This window comes from Eptesicus fuscus, chromosome 1, assembly GCF_027574615.1.
Source record: "Eptesicus fuscus isolate TK198812 chromosome 1, DD_ASM_mEF_20220401, whole genome shotgun sequence".
NCBI classification, from domain to species: domain Eukaryota; kingdom Metazoa; phylum Chordata; class Mammalia; order Chiroptera; family Vespertilionidae; genus Eptesicus; species Eptesicus fuscus.
The window spans coordinates 102720169-102734662 of NC_072473.1; the positions used below are offsets into that span (position 1 = coordinate 102720169).

At 39.1% G+C, this 14494-nt stretch overlaps 1 protein-coding gene across 1 annotated transcript in view; it reads left to right on the forward strand.

Annotated features, from left to right (window-relative positions):
* ATP11C (ATPase phospholipid transporting 11C) overlaps positions 1 to 14494 on the forward strand; it is a 252395-nt gene that overhangs the window by 187497 nt on the left and 50404 nt on the right. The window contains exons 15-20 of the mRNA XM_028130691.2: positions 370 to 441; positions 2309 to 2382; positions 4087 to 4190; positions 4562 to 4743; positions 6393 to 6656; positions 10379 to 10553. Coding sequence (XP_027986492.2) covers positions 370 to 441; positions 2309 to 2382; positions 4087 to 4190; positions 4562 to 4743; positions 6393 to 6656; positions 10379 to 10553 — 871 coding nt within the window. The remainder of the gene's footprint in view (positions 1 to 369; positions 442 to 2308; positions 2383 to 4086; positions 4191 to 4561; positions 4744 to 6392; positions 6657 to 10378; positions 10554 to 14494) is intronic.

Genomic DNA, 14494 nt, shown 5'->3' on the forward strand with positions numbered 1-14494 from the left:
TGTTATATTTTGTATATAACAATGGCCACTTTTTGTACAACATGTTATTTCTGAAAGTGCTCCCAGCAATTTCTACATTATTTGGTAAAGATGGTCCCGTTTGACCCATGAGGGCCAAGATAATTAAGTGACTAAAAGGTCACGCAGTGTGTTACATAATTGGATTTACAAATTGCCTCTTTTTTGGTTACAATTTGTGACTGTTCGTTGACTTGCTGTGTGTTATCATTTCAGCCAGTAAAGGGAAGATTATAAATTGATATCATATAAAAGAGAAGAAAACAATAAAAGATTACAAGTAACCCCAATGGAAAGGAAAGGAATCATTCTTTAGAGATATACAAATGTCTTTTTTATTGTTTTTGACAGGTATGGGTTCACATTTTTAGGAACTCAGAATGGCCGTATGAAAATAGAGAACCAAAGACAAGAAATAGAAGAGTAAGTAGCACTGTATATTTGTTTGTCACGTCTTAATCCCACAGTCCACCTTAACTGAATCTAGTAAGGGCAGCAAAGGAAACTGATTGCATCTACAAGTGTAGGACTCTGCTCTCCCAGTTCAGAGTTTTATGTAAATGTAGTTGGAGGAGGAGAAAGTAATATTTTCATAGAATGGCAGAAACTGAGATTTGATGTGGAAATGATTCCAGTTTGGTTCACATATGGATCCAGTAGCCTGAATGAGAGTCTGCCTGAACTTTCTTTCAGAAATTAAAATACCATTTCTGGTCTCCAACACATGATGCAAGAAAAAATCAGTGAACATGCATGAAACTTTATTTCTAGAACCCAACCAATAACTGGGATTTCAAGCCTAGCCAATCCTGGCAGCTTTGGTGTTAGAAGCTTTGTCTTGTTCTAGATGATCAGGGTTGAGCCTTGGGGTAAATACTCTAATGCATCAGTGTTTTTCCCTACAGAGACCTCAAGGAATAAAGCCATTTTAGCGTAACAGCAGATTTGAATTAGGCTCTATGATTAATTTGAATTCCTTCATCTGAAGTTGAAATTTAATTATCTGACTTAAATTCTGGCCCCTAGCATCTCATGAGACTCATCTCACACCCTGTAATACATGTAGATGCACCTTTAGGGAGGGATGCTCAGAAAGCAGAGGAAGCCTTTTTGGCCTGACTGCCAAGAACCAGGGTCATCATCTGTCCAGATTCTAACCAGTTTGCAACCAGTGTCCCCCATCTTGGCCAACACCAAGTGAAATACTACATGTTGATGTTTTACACACACATATCCCCAAATAATGACCTCCTCCCTCCCATCAAAATCAAGCTTTGTAATATTTTTAGGCCAAATGCTTGTATCCAAATTGTTTATTTTCAAAAAAATATTTTCTCATATTTTTAAAATAATTAACTCATATTTTTACCCTTTTGCATCCTTTCATTTGATTAATATAGCTCAGCCATTCACACACAGATCTGGTCATATCGTTCCATTGTTTAAACCTTTCAGTGGATTTCTATTGATGTTAGGATAAAATCCCAAATCTCTGGCCCACAATGTTCTCATTTCCCAGCCCCTGCTTATCGTCCTTACTATTTTCCTATCAATTAGATGTCAAGCCTTAGTGAACTACTTTATATTCCCACCGTGGTCCATATGTAATCATACTCCTGTGCCTTTGCACATGCTCTTCCCTCTACTCAGAATGCCATGCTACACTTTCTTCATCATATCACTTCTAGAGAACACACCTCAGGTACAACTATTTCCAAGAAGCCTTCCTTTGGATGTCTTCATTCTGCATACTCACATCTCCCCTGTGAGATCCTTTATTATAGTTTTTAGCAGACTGGAAGGTAGTCACCTTCTTACCTTACCCTCTGTTTGCCTTATCATATGAGGAGCCCTTTGAAGGAAGGGTCTGAGGAGATTCCTATCTATTTTCTAGCACCTAGCACTGTTCCTGACACATATTAGACATTGATGATTGAAATAATTGTAAGGGTGAGACTATTTCTAGATCCCTTCAGATATGGCTCGGTGGGACATCTTTTTGTCCCCTATTTCTATGTAGTCACTCACTCCTTATATTTTAAGTAATATAATGAGAAGATACAGATACCTCTTACCAACAATGGTGTCCTCTGACAGCATGCTCTAAATGCAGAGACATTTCAAAAACACAGTAGAAATCCCCAGTTGTACACATAACTAGTACCCCTTACCCAAAGAGAAGAGCTTGGTTCATTAAAGATGTTTAAATATCTTAAGATATTTATCTTGTGTTTTATTTTTCCCAGTGTGGTGTAGGTATTTTACTTTTCTCATTTTTCTTCTCATAAAGGTATGAACTTCTTCACACCTTAAACTTTGATTCTGTCCGCCGTCGTATGAGTGTTATTGTGCAGACTCAAGAAGGTATGCAATTTTTTAAAAATGACTTTTTCTCTTTTTCCATTTTAGATTTATATTTAATCAACAATTTCAAGAAAGAAAACATTAAATGGAGTAGTATATGATTACCTAACATCACATAATGCAGTAGCTTCATATAGGCCTTAATGTATTTATATAAGTAAGCACATGCATTCAGCTTGTCAAATTGTCATTGGTAAAACCCCTGGTATGACAGTGTATGCCTTTTCTTGGAAACTGAGCTCTACTCAGTTATGGTTGTCCAAATAGGAACTGAAAGGGTGACTTTTTTGTTCCGGGTACTGACCAATCACCAATAATGTCTACATGCAGTAGCTCAGTACGATTGTGGGGTTTGCAATTACTAGCTGTAAAGTCCTTGAGTGTAGAGTTGCTGGTTATCCCTCCCTGACCTTCCTCATTTCCCATTGGTTTACACTCCCTGGAGGCCGGTGAGCTAGAGATAACTAATGGCCAGCCTAATATGAAAGAGCATTGTAATTTTACTTCAGCACTCTTGCCTCTTTGACAGTCAAGAAGCTTGCCCTTTGCTTGCAAGGGAACCAGTACCATCATCCCAGAGTTCCCCCGTATCTTTGGGAGGAGCCATGGTGGTTGGGATACCTTCTGCTCAAATTCAGCAAGACTCATGCGAATGCTTCATTTGGGGGCTCCCAGAAACCTCTGTATCTATTTGTGTTTGTGTATGTGTATATGTCTGTCTCCGGGTGTTTTTTTCAAAATATCCTTGATTAATTTTCTAGTAATTTACTTTTTAGTATTAAATCTGTTGCAAATTCCTGAATGTGAGAATAGAAAGATGCAGACAGACTCTTGAGGGAATGCATCCCACTTTATTCATACATTTTGGTGTGATTGCAAATGAAACTGATTTCATTATGTTGATGTACAATTTGCTTTCTGACTTTTACACAAATTGGATGTGTGAGAGAAAGTGGAAAAAAAAACACAAAATTTGAAATACTTGCTGTATTTACCTGTGCCCATGTACATATGCATTCTACTGCAAATGGTGAGATATCTGGGGAAGTGGTATGCCAAGGGCCTTAACCTCAGAGTAACACTGTTATTTTTGAACTTGTTGGACTTAGCATTTTGCCTTATAAGATGAAGGGTCTTTCTTCATGCTCAACTGTTACTACTTTCCTGGTTGCATGGACTGATATAAAGCTGTACTTGTACTACTAACTACAATGTATTCTCAACTGTCTTCTACAAAGCTAATCTCAAGTTTCTGGTAAAAACCGTCAAGCCACTGTTTTAAAAGCTAATTTATATAGTTTATTTAAAATGATTTTACCTTGTTTGAGATTAAGTTTGGTTCTTGACATCAGTAGATGCCACAGGTGCTCTTTAGACCATGGCTGACAACATTTTCAAAGATAATTCGGGTACACTTGACACAAGCATAGTCTTTTGTGATTCACTAGAAGGAAGTGTATTTTAACAGAAGTGCATGTTGTGAACTCTGAGTTATTACTTATGTCCATTCCAGTCTTAAGAGGTGATGAATGTTGTCCTGACCATGCAAAGGTCAAGATGTCTCATTCCATTTTGGTGAGCATTTTAAGGCAGGCTCAGGATACATAATAGCTGAGTGGGAATATCCACCCTAATCATTCAATGTTATTACTCCCAGTACAAGGCTTAAAATTCTAAGTCGACTACTTTGGTTTTTTATTTTAGGAGGCATATTTCTCTTTTGTAAAGGCGCCGACTCAGCGATTTTCCCCAGGGTGCATAATCATGACATTGAGTCAACCAAAGCCCATGTGGAACGAACTTCAATGGTGAGCCTTCACTCTAACCCCCAAAAAATAGAGAAATTCTGGAAATGACTTATTTAAATATCTGTTTAAGTGAATTTTAGCTTCTCTTTATGGTCTATTTTTAGATTTGGAGCAAGTTTCTCTTCAGAATTTGGAGCCTTAAAGACTTTTCAAGAATGCATTATGTTCTGTGGGTTTTTTTGCCCCCAGAGATATTTTGTTGTTTTGAACTTAATTGTATGTTGCCTTTTTAGTTGTAATTTTTCCTTTTTTTAAAACTAAAAATATATCAGAATTTCTCTTTGTTTGGTAAAGTAAGAGTACTTAAAGAAAATGTGTTTTTCCCCCTTGTTATTATTTGGATAACTAGAGATCTCCTACTTTGCTTCTAGGATGGGTATCGGACACTTTGTGTAGCCTTCAAAGAAATTCCTCCAGATGCTTATGAAAGAATTGACAGACAGCTTGTAGAGGCAAAAATGGCCTTACAAGAGAGAGAAGAAAAATTGGAAATGATTTTTGATGATATTGAGACAAACATGAATTTACTTGGAGCCACTGCAGTGGAAGACAAGTAACCAGAAAATAATATTCTTGTTATTTTAATGACCAGTCATTTGGGGTGGTATCTGTTCATATTAATAATTTAATCTCAAATTTTGAAATCTTTGATTTTGCTTTGTCTACACACCAGATTTTGAACTATTTATGAGAATGATTATTAAGTTAATTATTTGTGATTTAGAATAATTAATCTGTCATGTTTAAGGTCTTTTGAATACTTACTAAGCCATTCATTTATTTATGCAGACATTTATGAAATAAGCATAGGGAGCTTTGTGCTGGAGATATCATTTAAGCTGAACTAGTGCCTGGTAGAATGGGTAAAATTTTTAAAAATATTTTTGTATTAATTTCAGAGAGGAAGGGAGAGGAAGAGAGAGATAGAAACATCAATGATGAGAGAGAAACATTGATTGGCTGCCTCCTGCATCTCCCTCACTGGGGATCAAGCCCGTAACCTGGGCATATACCCTGACCAGGAATTGAACTGTGACCTCCTGGTTCATAGGTTGATGCTCAACCACTGAGCCATACCAGCCAGACAAGAATAGGTAAAATTTTGACAGAGATAAGCAAAAAGGAAATTTCAAGGTAGAACAAATAACATGAGAGCTCATTCTAACCTGGTTTAACTGACCAGAGCTTGTTTTTGCATACTTTAAAATGATTTACTTTAATTATATAGGCTGAGCTGTGACAGACATGATTGTAGGGCTCCAACAAGTTTTAGACACTTAATATTGGAGGAGATTTTTAGGAATTATAAATGCCAATTGTTGAGAATTAACCAAACAAAAAGTTACAAACATATATTTAGCCATATTGGAAGTTATTGCAATTCTAATGAAATTCATTTAGTTTAATTTCATTTTTATTCTCTTGACAAAAGTAATCAAAGAAAGTATCATTCTCCTTTATTCCTGCCTTTAAGAATTATGCTTAAATTCTCTTTCAGTATGGTTGGCTTTTCTGTTCTTAAAGCTCCTCGGGGATGGGATTCACTAATTTCCCTCAATATCTTTTTTTTTTTTTTAATATTTTTAAATTTTTTCTAATTTTACAATTACAGTTGACATTACCTGTTCGTTTCAGGTATATAGCATAGTAGTTAGACATTTCTATAACTTATGAAGTATTTCCCCCATAAGTCTAGTACCCACCTGGCACCATGCATAGTTATTACAATATTATTACCTATATTCCCTGTGCTAACACTTTACATCCCTGTGACTATTTTGTTCCCTCAATATCTTAGTAGAATGTCTTTGGCCCTTTCTGTTTTAAACCATGTTAAGTATCTCTGTGGTGAGACATAAAATAAAATTTAATATGCTAAAGTGACAATGAATAAGAATGCTTGGTGAGTTTCTGAACATTTTAACTAAGAATGCTGAGTCTCAATTCTGCCATAGGATACTGGTTATACCTAGAGGTGTCATGAATTTGTCCAGACCTCATTCTTTGAAATTCACTTTAATAAGCAAAACTGTGTCAGAGAGAACACTCTCAGAGTAGAGGATACATAAGAAAACCAACTGTGATAACATGGCAGGATTCCAGAAATGCTGTGATTTATAAAAATATTCTCTTTAACAAACCTTCTTGCAGAATCTCTATTGGGAATTTTTGAGGATAACGAGTTTTCCTTTGTGTTCCCAGGCTACAAGATCAAGCAGCTGAGACCATTGAAGCTCTGCATGCAGCAGGTCTGAAAGTCTGGGTGCTTACTGGGGATAAGATGGAGACGGCCAAATCCACCTGCTACGCCTGCCGCCTTTTCCAAACCAGCACTGAGCTCTTGGAACTGACTACAAAAACCATCGATGAAAGTGAAAGGAAAGAAGATCGATTACATGAATTGTTGATAGAATACCGTAAGAAGTTGCTGCATGAATTTCCTAAAAGTACTAGAAGCCTTAAAAAGTAAGAAAGTGCATCAGTTTCTTATATTTAGGCATTGGTACAGATATAAATCACAGCTGTTTATGCAGAAGGCTCTGTTTTTTATTTATCATTCTTTGCAGGTATTTTATCCTTATAAATTAAAAACATTCTCTGAGGATGTGGCTAATGGCCCAGTTTTAATTATTTGGTACTTCCCACCTCGAGTTTAAAAGAAAACCATGCACTTCTCGAGGTTTATGAAACTAGTTCAGTTTCTCAATATTTAGGGCCTGGGTATTTAGCATTGATATTCTGGCTTGGTCCATGTTAATAAAAAATACATCTTTTCACAGTCTATTAAACTGAAGGTAATAAAATTGATCTCTATAATTGTTTACATATATTTTGAGACCCTGGAGCCATTTTCTGTGTTGATTTTCATGCCACAGAATTCCAAAGATAACCAAATTCTTGTTAACATTGACACTTGGATTCTGCTTTAACTAGCTGCTTAGGAAGAACTGTGGAACCCACGATCTCAAGGAAAGCCACTGATCCACAATAATTCAATGATATATTTTTCTAGAATTATCATTGACTAGGGCTTAGCCTTATCTGAACCAATTATTGGAATTTACCTTGGCTATAAGGAAATTTATTTCCTCTTTAGGATGTGCTTGCACTAAATTCAAGACCCCTAGATAATACTGTTTTTCATTTCTTGAGCACCCCCTTTGTTCCAGGAACAGTGTTAAGCACTTTATATAATTATTCTCATTTAATCTTCACTACAACCCAGTAAGGCAATCTTATTTTCTTCAACTTACAGATAGGGAAACTAAGGCTTTGAGGTAGAATAAGTCTATCCAATTCCAGAGTCCATGCTATATCTTTAACAACTATACTATATTGGCATCTTCGCCTCCATTGTTTAAACAAACTTTAAAAATGAATAGCCCACATTCATGAGGCTATGGCCAATTCTGAAACAGCAGTTTTTCTTCTGGTATTTGGGCAGCAATGAAAATAAACAGGCTTTTATGACTAACGTTTCCTTCCTTTAACCAAATGATACTTATTAAAGGCAGTACAAATTACAAGCATTTTACTTGTCCATTTATCTTAGTCTGCTTGAGCTACCGTATCAAAATACCATAGACTAGGTGGCTTATCCACTGGAAACTGATTTCTCATATCTGGTGTGGTCCCTCTTTCTAGCTTGCAGAAGGCTGCCTTTTCACTGTCTCCTTACATTGCAGAGAGGGGGGAAGCTCTGGTGTCTCTTCTTATAAGGGCCCCACCCTTATGAATTTATTTAAACCTAAGTATCTCTCAAAGACTCCATCTCCAAATACCACCACACTGGGGATTAGGGCTTCAAGATAGGACGTGGTAGGGGACACAATTCAGTTCATAGCACCATTCAGCAGCTCTGGAGCACTTTTATAAAAGCCAGGGCTTATGGAACCCTTCACTTCTCAGCTCAGAACGTTTCCTCTTTCTGGCTCATCTGTTTGGAGTTGTGTGGGTACAGTCTTTTCCCCAGGTTATATAGATGTCAGACCTAGAATCACTTCTGCCAGCTTCTTCTTCTTTGTCCCTTCCACTTTAGATCAGCCACCAAGCTTTATTCATGTTCTCATTTTCACCACTGGTGCTCCACATCAAATTTTGTAGCAACCCATGCCTCAAGTCCCTTAAGCCCCTCTTCCAGACAAGTGGTCCTTAAATGTGAAGAACTGCCTATATCACATCCCTGCTCAGAAACCTTAAGTGGTTCTCCATTACCCACAGAATCAGTTTGCACCAAAGGCCTCAAGTAACATTTTCATTTTGCTTTCCTAGTGCAACACAGGATGCATTCTCTCCACACACCACTTTCTGCCCTGTCTTTCAAGTTCCATTTCAGATATCACACCTCACAAAGAACCCACTATTCTTCCTGTGTATTTATTGTCCCAATCACTGGATAGTGACTATTTAACATCTTGTTTGGTTGGTTATAGTCTATCATGTATGCTTTTGTCACCCCAATGAGATTTTTCTGTTCTCCAAGGAAAGAGTAATTAATAAATCTTTTCATTGTATATAATTGATGTTTACAAATATTGCTTGATTAATTATTGAGTCACTGCTTTCTGTACATTAAGTCTGCTCTATGGGTAGGGGAGCAAAGAAGGTGAACACGTGAATGATATCTCTTTAGTTAGTGAAAAAGTGGTCATAAAATTATGAAGCAAAATATGGATATGTACAAAATATTATGGTGCTAGCAATATACAACAAAGAAATATGGCATAAAGGATAGATGAGGCATATTAGGCTCTCACTACTCAAAGTTTGGTCCATAGAACAGCATCTCCATTACCACCAGAAGCTTGTGAGAAATATAAAATCTCATGTCCCACCCCAAACTTATTCAATCAGAATCTACAAGATTCCCAAAAATTTTGACAAGATTCTTTTAACATTAAACTTTGAGAGGCATCAAGTTAGACAAGTGAATTTATAATGATGAGATCAAGCTGTGTCTAATACTTTCACTCCAGTGGTTATCAAATAGCACCCAAAATTTCCAGAGCTAACATTGACTAGTCAATTGTTTTTTTTTCTTCATTGTAAAAAATAATAAAGACATGTTAATTGGTAGAATTTTCTCAGTTGTAAGTTTTCCCCTCATATGTTTTTCTTAAATACTTTGCACTGGTTACATTTTTCTTTCCTGGCTATGCATGAGAATCACCTGAAGAGCTTTCTAAAGCATTAATATATGTAACTGAGCCCTACCCAAGATACTCTGATTTAATTAATCTGGGGATAGTCCTCATGCATGGGCAATTTTTTATTTTATTTTTATTAAATATATTTTTATTGATTTCAGAGAGAAAGGGAGAGGGAGAGAGATAGAAACATCAATGATGAGAGAAAATCATTCATCAGCTGCCTCCTACATGCCCCCTACTGGGGATTGAGCCTGATACCCAGGCATAAGCCCTTGACTGGAAAAGAACCTGGGACCCTTCAGTCTGCTGGCCAGTGCTCTATCCACTGAGCCAAACCAGCTAGGGTGCATGGGCAATTTTTAAAACTGCTCAGATGATTCTAATGGGAAGGCTATGGCTGAGAACACTAATCAAGTATAAAATGATACTTATTTAATGAACATATATTATTGTATGGTATTCTTTAATGAACACCATATATTTTAGGTACTCCATCACATTTGAGAAGCCTGGTCTACTGATAGTTTGTCATTCAGGCAAAAATATTAGGAAAAGGTCTCCTGTGACTGTATATCCCAAAGCCATTTTGTCTTTTACTTATATTTTTAAGGAGTTTTTAGATTGACTAATGATTTGTCTTTATATCAGAGTTTGACTGATCTGTAATTTCCCAAATTCACCTTCAGTTTCTTATAGAGACTGACTACTAAATGTCCACTATTTTTTTTATAATTTTTTTCTTTATTGATTAAGGTATTACATATGTGTCCTTATTACCCCATTGCCCCCTTGTTCATCATTTTTATACCATTTAGAACTTAATGTTATTTATATATGCAGCTTGAGTCTCAAACATGTGATGAAAAGTCTCTGATGTGCCTTTATTAGAGACAGTTGCTTCTTTAGAATGTATAGGTTTAGAAATCAGATTGATGATGACTTATGGGAGATCCTCTTCCTTATAGTTTAAAATAAATAAGGTTCCTAAATAGAATTGTATAATAGATTCAAATACAGCATTATTTTTTTCATTTTCAGAGCATGGACAGAACAACAGGAATATGGATTAATCATCGATGGCTCTACATTATCACTCATATTAAATTCTAATCATGACTCCAATTTTAACAATTACAAAAGCATTTTCGTACAAATTTGTATGAAGTGCACTGCAGTGCTCTGCTGCCGGATGGCACCATTGCAGAAAGCACAGGTAACTGGATATTAGTTAATGTTCTGTTCTGGGGACTTCTACATACATGTGCAAATGTTCACTTTACTTTTAATTTGTTTCTTCTTTTACGGGCCGTTATTACCTTATTACATCTTCCCTGGCATCATCCTCTTTGTGGTCAAAGTCAGGAGTCTTCCCACCAATTTGAATCAAACCAGCCTTGTTGTTCCCTCAAGCTGGCAGTCCAGTTCCTCACCTTCCAAACTTCTCTAATGAATGTTTGGTGCCTGCTGCCTACCCTGGTCCCATGTGTTCTTTCTTCTCATCTTACTCTGTTGGATCGCCTGAAGGAGAGCAATGACTTCCTGGCCAAATTCATCATACTATCTTCCATTCTCCTCCTCAGTTCTTTGCTGCAGTTGACACTATCAATTATATCCTCCTTAAAATTCATCCCTTGCTTTCTGTGATGGTTTACAGTCCTGACTTTTTCCCCCCTACTTGGGAATCTAGTCTCTTTTTATTTTGTTTCATCTTCTATCTTTTCCCAAATTATCAGTTTTCTCTGGTCTTGATTTTTTTTTTTCCTGTTAAGTCTTATATTTCTGGCTGCCTGCTTGACAGCTCCATATGGATTCCCCACTGTCACATTAAATTCTAGTGTTCAAAACAGATCTTACAATTTTCTTCTTCAGGCCAGTTTGTTTTATATCTATATTATTCCTGTTACCAATGCCATTTTTTTCTTTCGCTTTCTAAGTCTCCAAAGTACCTCTAACCCTACTCTTCTTCTTCACTCCATATATAGGCACCATGTCCTGTTGATTCTACCTTTTGTCATAGCTCTCATTTTGGTGCCATCTTTTTAAACCTTTCACCTCCAGCCCAGTCTAAGCCCTAAGGACTTTACACAGAGACTATTTGATTTGGTCTCCTTACTTTCACAATTCCCCCTTTAATCTCTTTCCCCACACTCTCAAATTAATCTTGTTAAATCACTACTTCTCTCATCATATATTCTTGCTCCGACACTTTCAGTAATTTCCTAGTCTCTTAGGAGGGAGGACAAATGACTCAATGTGGGACTCGGGGCTTACCCTGTGACCCTGGGGTCCACCATAATTCCTATATCCAGTGTGAATTGTTCCCCCTTTGTGTGCTTCCAACATGCTGTGTACTTGCCAACTTCCAAGCTTTTCTCATATCATTTCCTCATCTGGGATTCTCTCAAAATTGTTCCTGGTCTAACAAAAATTATACTCAATAAAACCCAGCTCAAGCCCACTCCCATATGCTGTTTTTTGTCAGCTCTTCCAGCCCACATTGATCTGCTTCACCTTACTTTCTTGTACTCACTGGGTCCAAGGAACTTTAGAGTCTCAGTGACATACTTTTTCACTGCTATACACACTGTATTCTATGATATGTGTTAGGTTTGCTTCTTCAGATTCTTCAACTATTTGCTCTACATGCAGAGGAGGACTATGTCTATGGCTTCTCCTTTACAGATAACCTGCCCCTGCCTCACACATGCATGCACACGCATGCCCATCTTAATTTAAGGCATTGTCTCTGTCTACTTTCTTCTCACTCTCAATTCCCACCACAGTCAGGTGCTTGTCTTTTTTGCTCAACTCTCAGAGCCCTGGTTAGCCCCAGCTGGGGAAGCACATCCTGCCAGAAGAGGATCCAAAAAAATCTGTCCCTTTAGTAAGAAGCAATATCCCTTTCCCCGCCCCTTACAATCATTGTTGCTCAAGTTGCTTACCTGGGTTTTGACTCCATTGCCCAGGGCTGGTGTCTGAATTCCTGACTACATGCTAATTCTCCCACCCAGAATATGGAGCTCCCTGTACTACAGTCCTCACTCTGTTTTATTTTTCTTTATCTATAGTCATTTCTGGGCTATCACCTACTCATCTATCATGGCCATATGGGTGATTTTCAAGTCACTTCTCCAATCTTTGGGTTTAACTTTATTTCTTTAGCTTCTTATTGAGCATATCTTGGGTGTGTCATTATCACTTCAACTCAGCCGTCTCTAGAGCCCAACTGCCATTTTCCTTGTCTTTTTCTATATCTACTAGAGGCCCAGTGCATGAATTTATGCATGGGTGGGGTCTGGACGGCCCAGCCCCAATCGGCGGATCGGGGCCAAGCCTATCAGGAGGAGGAGACAGCGGGAGGTCGGCCAGCTGGCCCGACCTGGGGTCAATCAGGGCCAGGCCAGCTGGGGGGAGGGTCTGTGGGAAATTGGCTGCCCCCAATTGGGGTGAGGGTGGCAGATTGGAGGCAGGGCAAACCATGGGAAGGGGCTGTGCATGGTGGGCTGGCTGGCCCTGCCCCCAAATGGGGCCAGGGGAGGGGCCAATCAGGGGTGGAGCTGGCTAGGGGGAGGGGACATGGACTGATGGGAATGCTGGGGGCTGATCAGGGGTGGGGCCGACTGTGGGGAGGGGCTGTGGGTGTGGGATGGCCGGCCCCACCCCCAAGTGGGGTGGGGGAGCATATGGGGGGGGCCAGTGGCCTGGGGGAGGGGCCATTGGTCATTGGCTGGCCGGCCCTGCTCCTGATCAGAGTGGGGGGCTGATTGGGGGTGGAACTGGCTGGGGGCGTGGGACCGTGGGCCAATCGGGGTGGTGGGGGCCCATCGGGGTGAGGCCAGCCATGGGGAGGGGCCGCAGGAGGTTGGTCAGCTGGCCCTGCCCCTGTTTGGGGTGGTGGGGGCCCATCTGGGATTGGGCTGGCCAGGAGGAGTGTATACAGGAGGTTGGCCGGCCGGCCTCGCCCCCTATTGCGGTAGAGGGGGCAATCAAGGGTGAGGCTGGCCAGGGGTAGGGGCTGCAGGAGGTGGGCCAGCTGGGGGGAGGGGCTTCAGAAGGTTGGCCAGCTGCCCCACCCTGGATCGGGGTGGTAGAGGCCGATCAGGGGCGGGGTGGCTTGGGGCAGGGGCCGTGGGAGGTTGGCCGGCTGGCCCCACACCCCGATTGGGCTGGTTTGCTGGCCGTAGTGGGCATCATAGTGACTGGTCGTTCCTGTTGTTACGGTGTTCCAGTTGTTACGGCATTCCGGTCGCTGGCTTTTTATATATATAGATTACTGAGCTCACTATACTTCCAGTTTCTAGATTTAAAATGTTGAAATCTCTGTTGACTTCCCCCATGCTTTACCATATGGTTTCAGTCACTGAATTCCGTTTTCTAGTACATCATTGTCTTTTCCATCTATTCCTTTCTTTCCATTACTTTTCAGGTCTAGGCTTTTAACAACTAATTGAATGGCAGCTATAACTAACCACCTAATTTCTCTTTGTCTGCAGTTTTGCTTTTTCTTTCTGTTCTTCTTGCACCCTGCTGCCACTCAGAATATCACTCCCTGTTGATCTGGCCCCAGGGGTACCTGGCATCCCCCCTATATGGAAACGCATTGATTTGCTCAAGCCAGATCTGTTTTCTAAGCATATGCTGTACGTACATGTCTGTATGTCTTAGAACATGACATTTTATTTCTCTGTCTTAGAACATGACATTTTCTTTCTCTGGAATACTCCAACCCCCTTTTTCCCATCAATGCAAAACTTACCAATCTTTTATGATTGATATCAAATCACTCTTATGTAAAATTATTCCTGATCACTGTGGCATATAGTGTTATCTTCCTTCTCTGAGGTCATAGGTCTTCTTATGTGGATGACTTAGATGACAATGTGTTATATACTCCCTTGTACAGATTATTGCACAGTGTTGTTTTGTTAATGTGATTATCTAATATTCTTGATTCATTCCCTATCTCTGCTACTTCATCATATACTTTTTTTTCATCATATGCTTTTTAAGGTGTGTGACCAAGCCTTGTATCTTTTTTTGGTATTTGTACTTTGCTTTACACTTTGAATTATATGAAGTTATAGTTGAGAAATCGCTTTTCATAAATTGATTTCTTTTTCATGAAGCTATCCTAGAGATTAAAGAGAAATTATT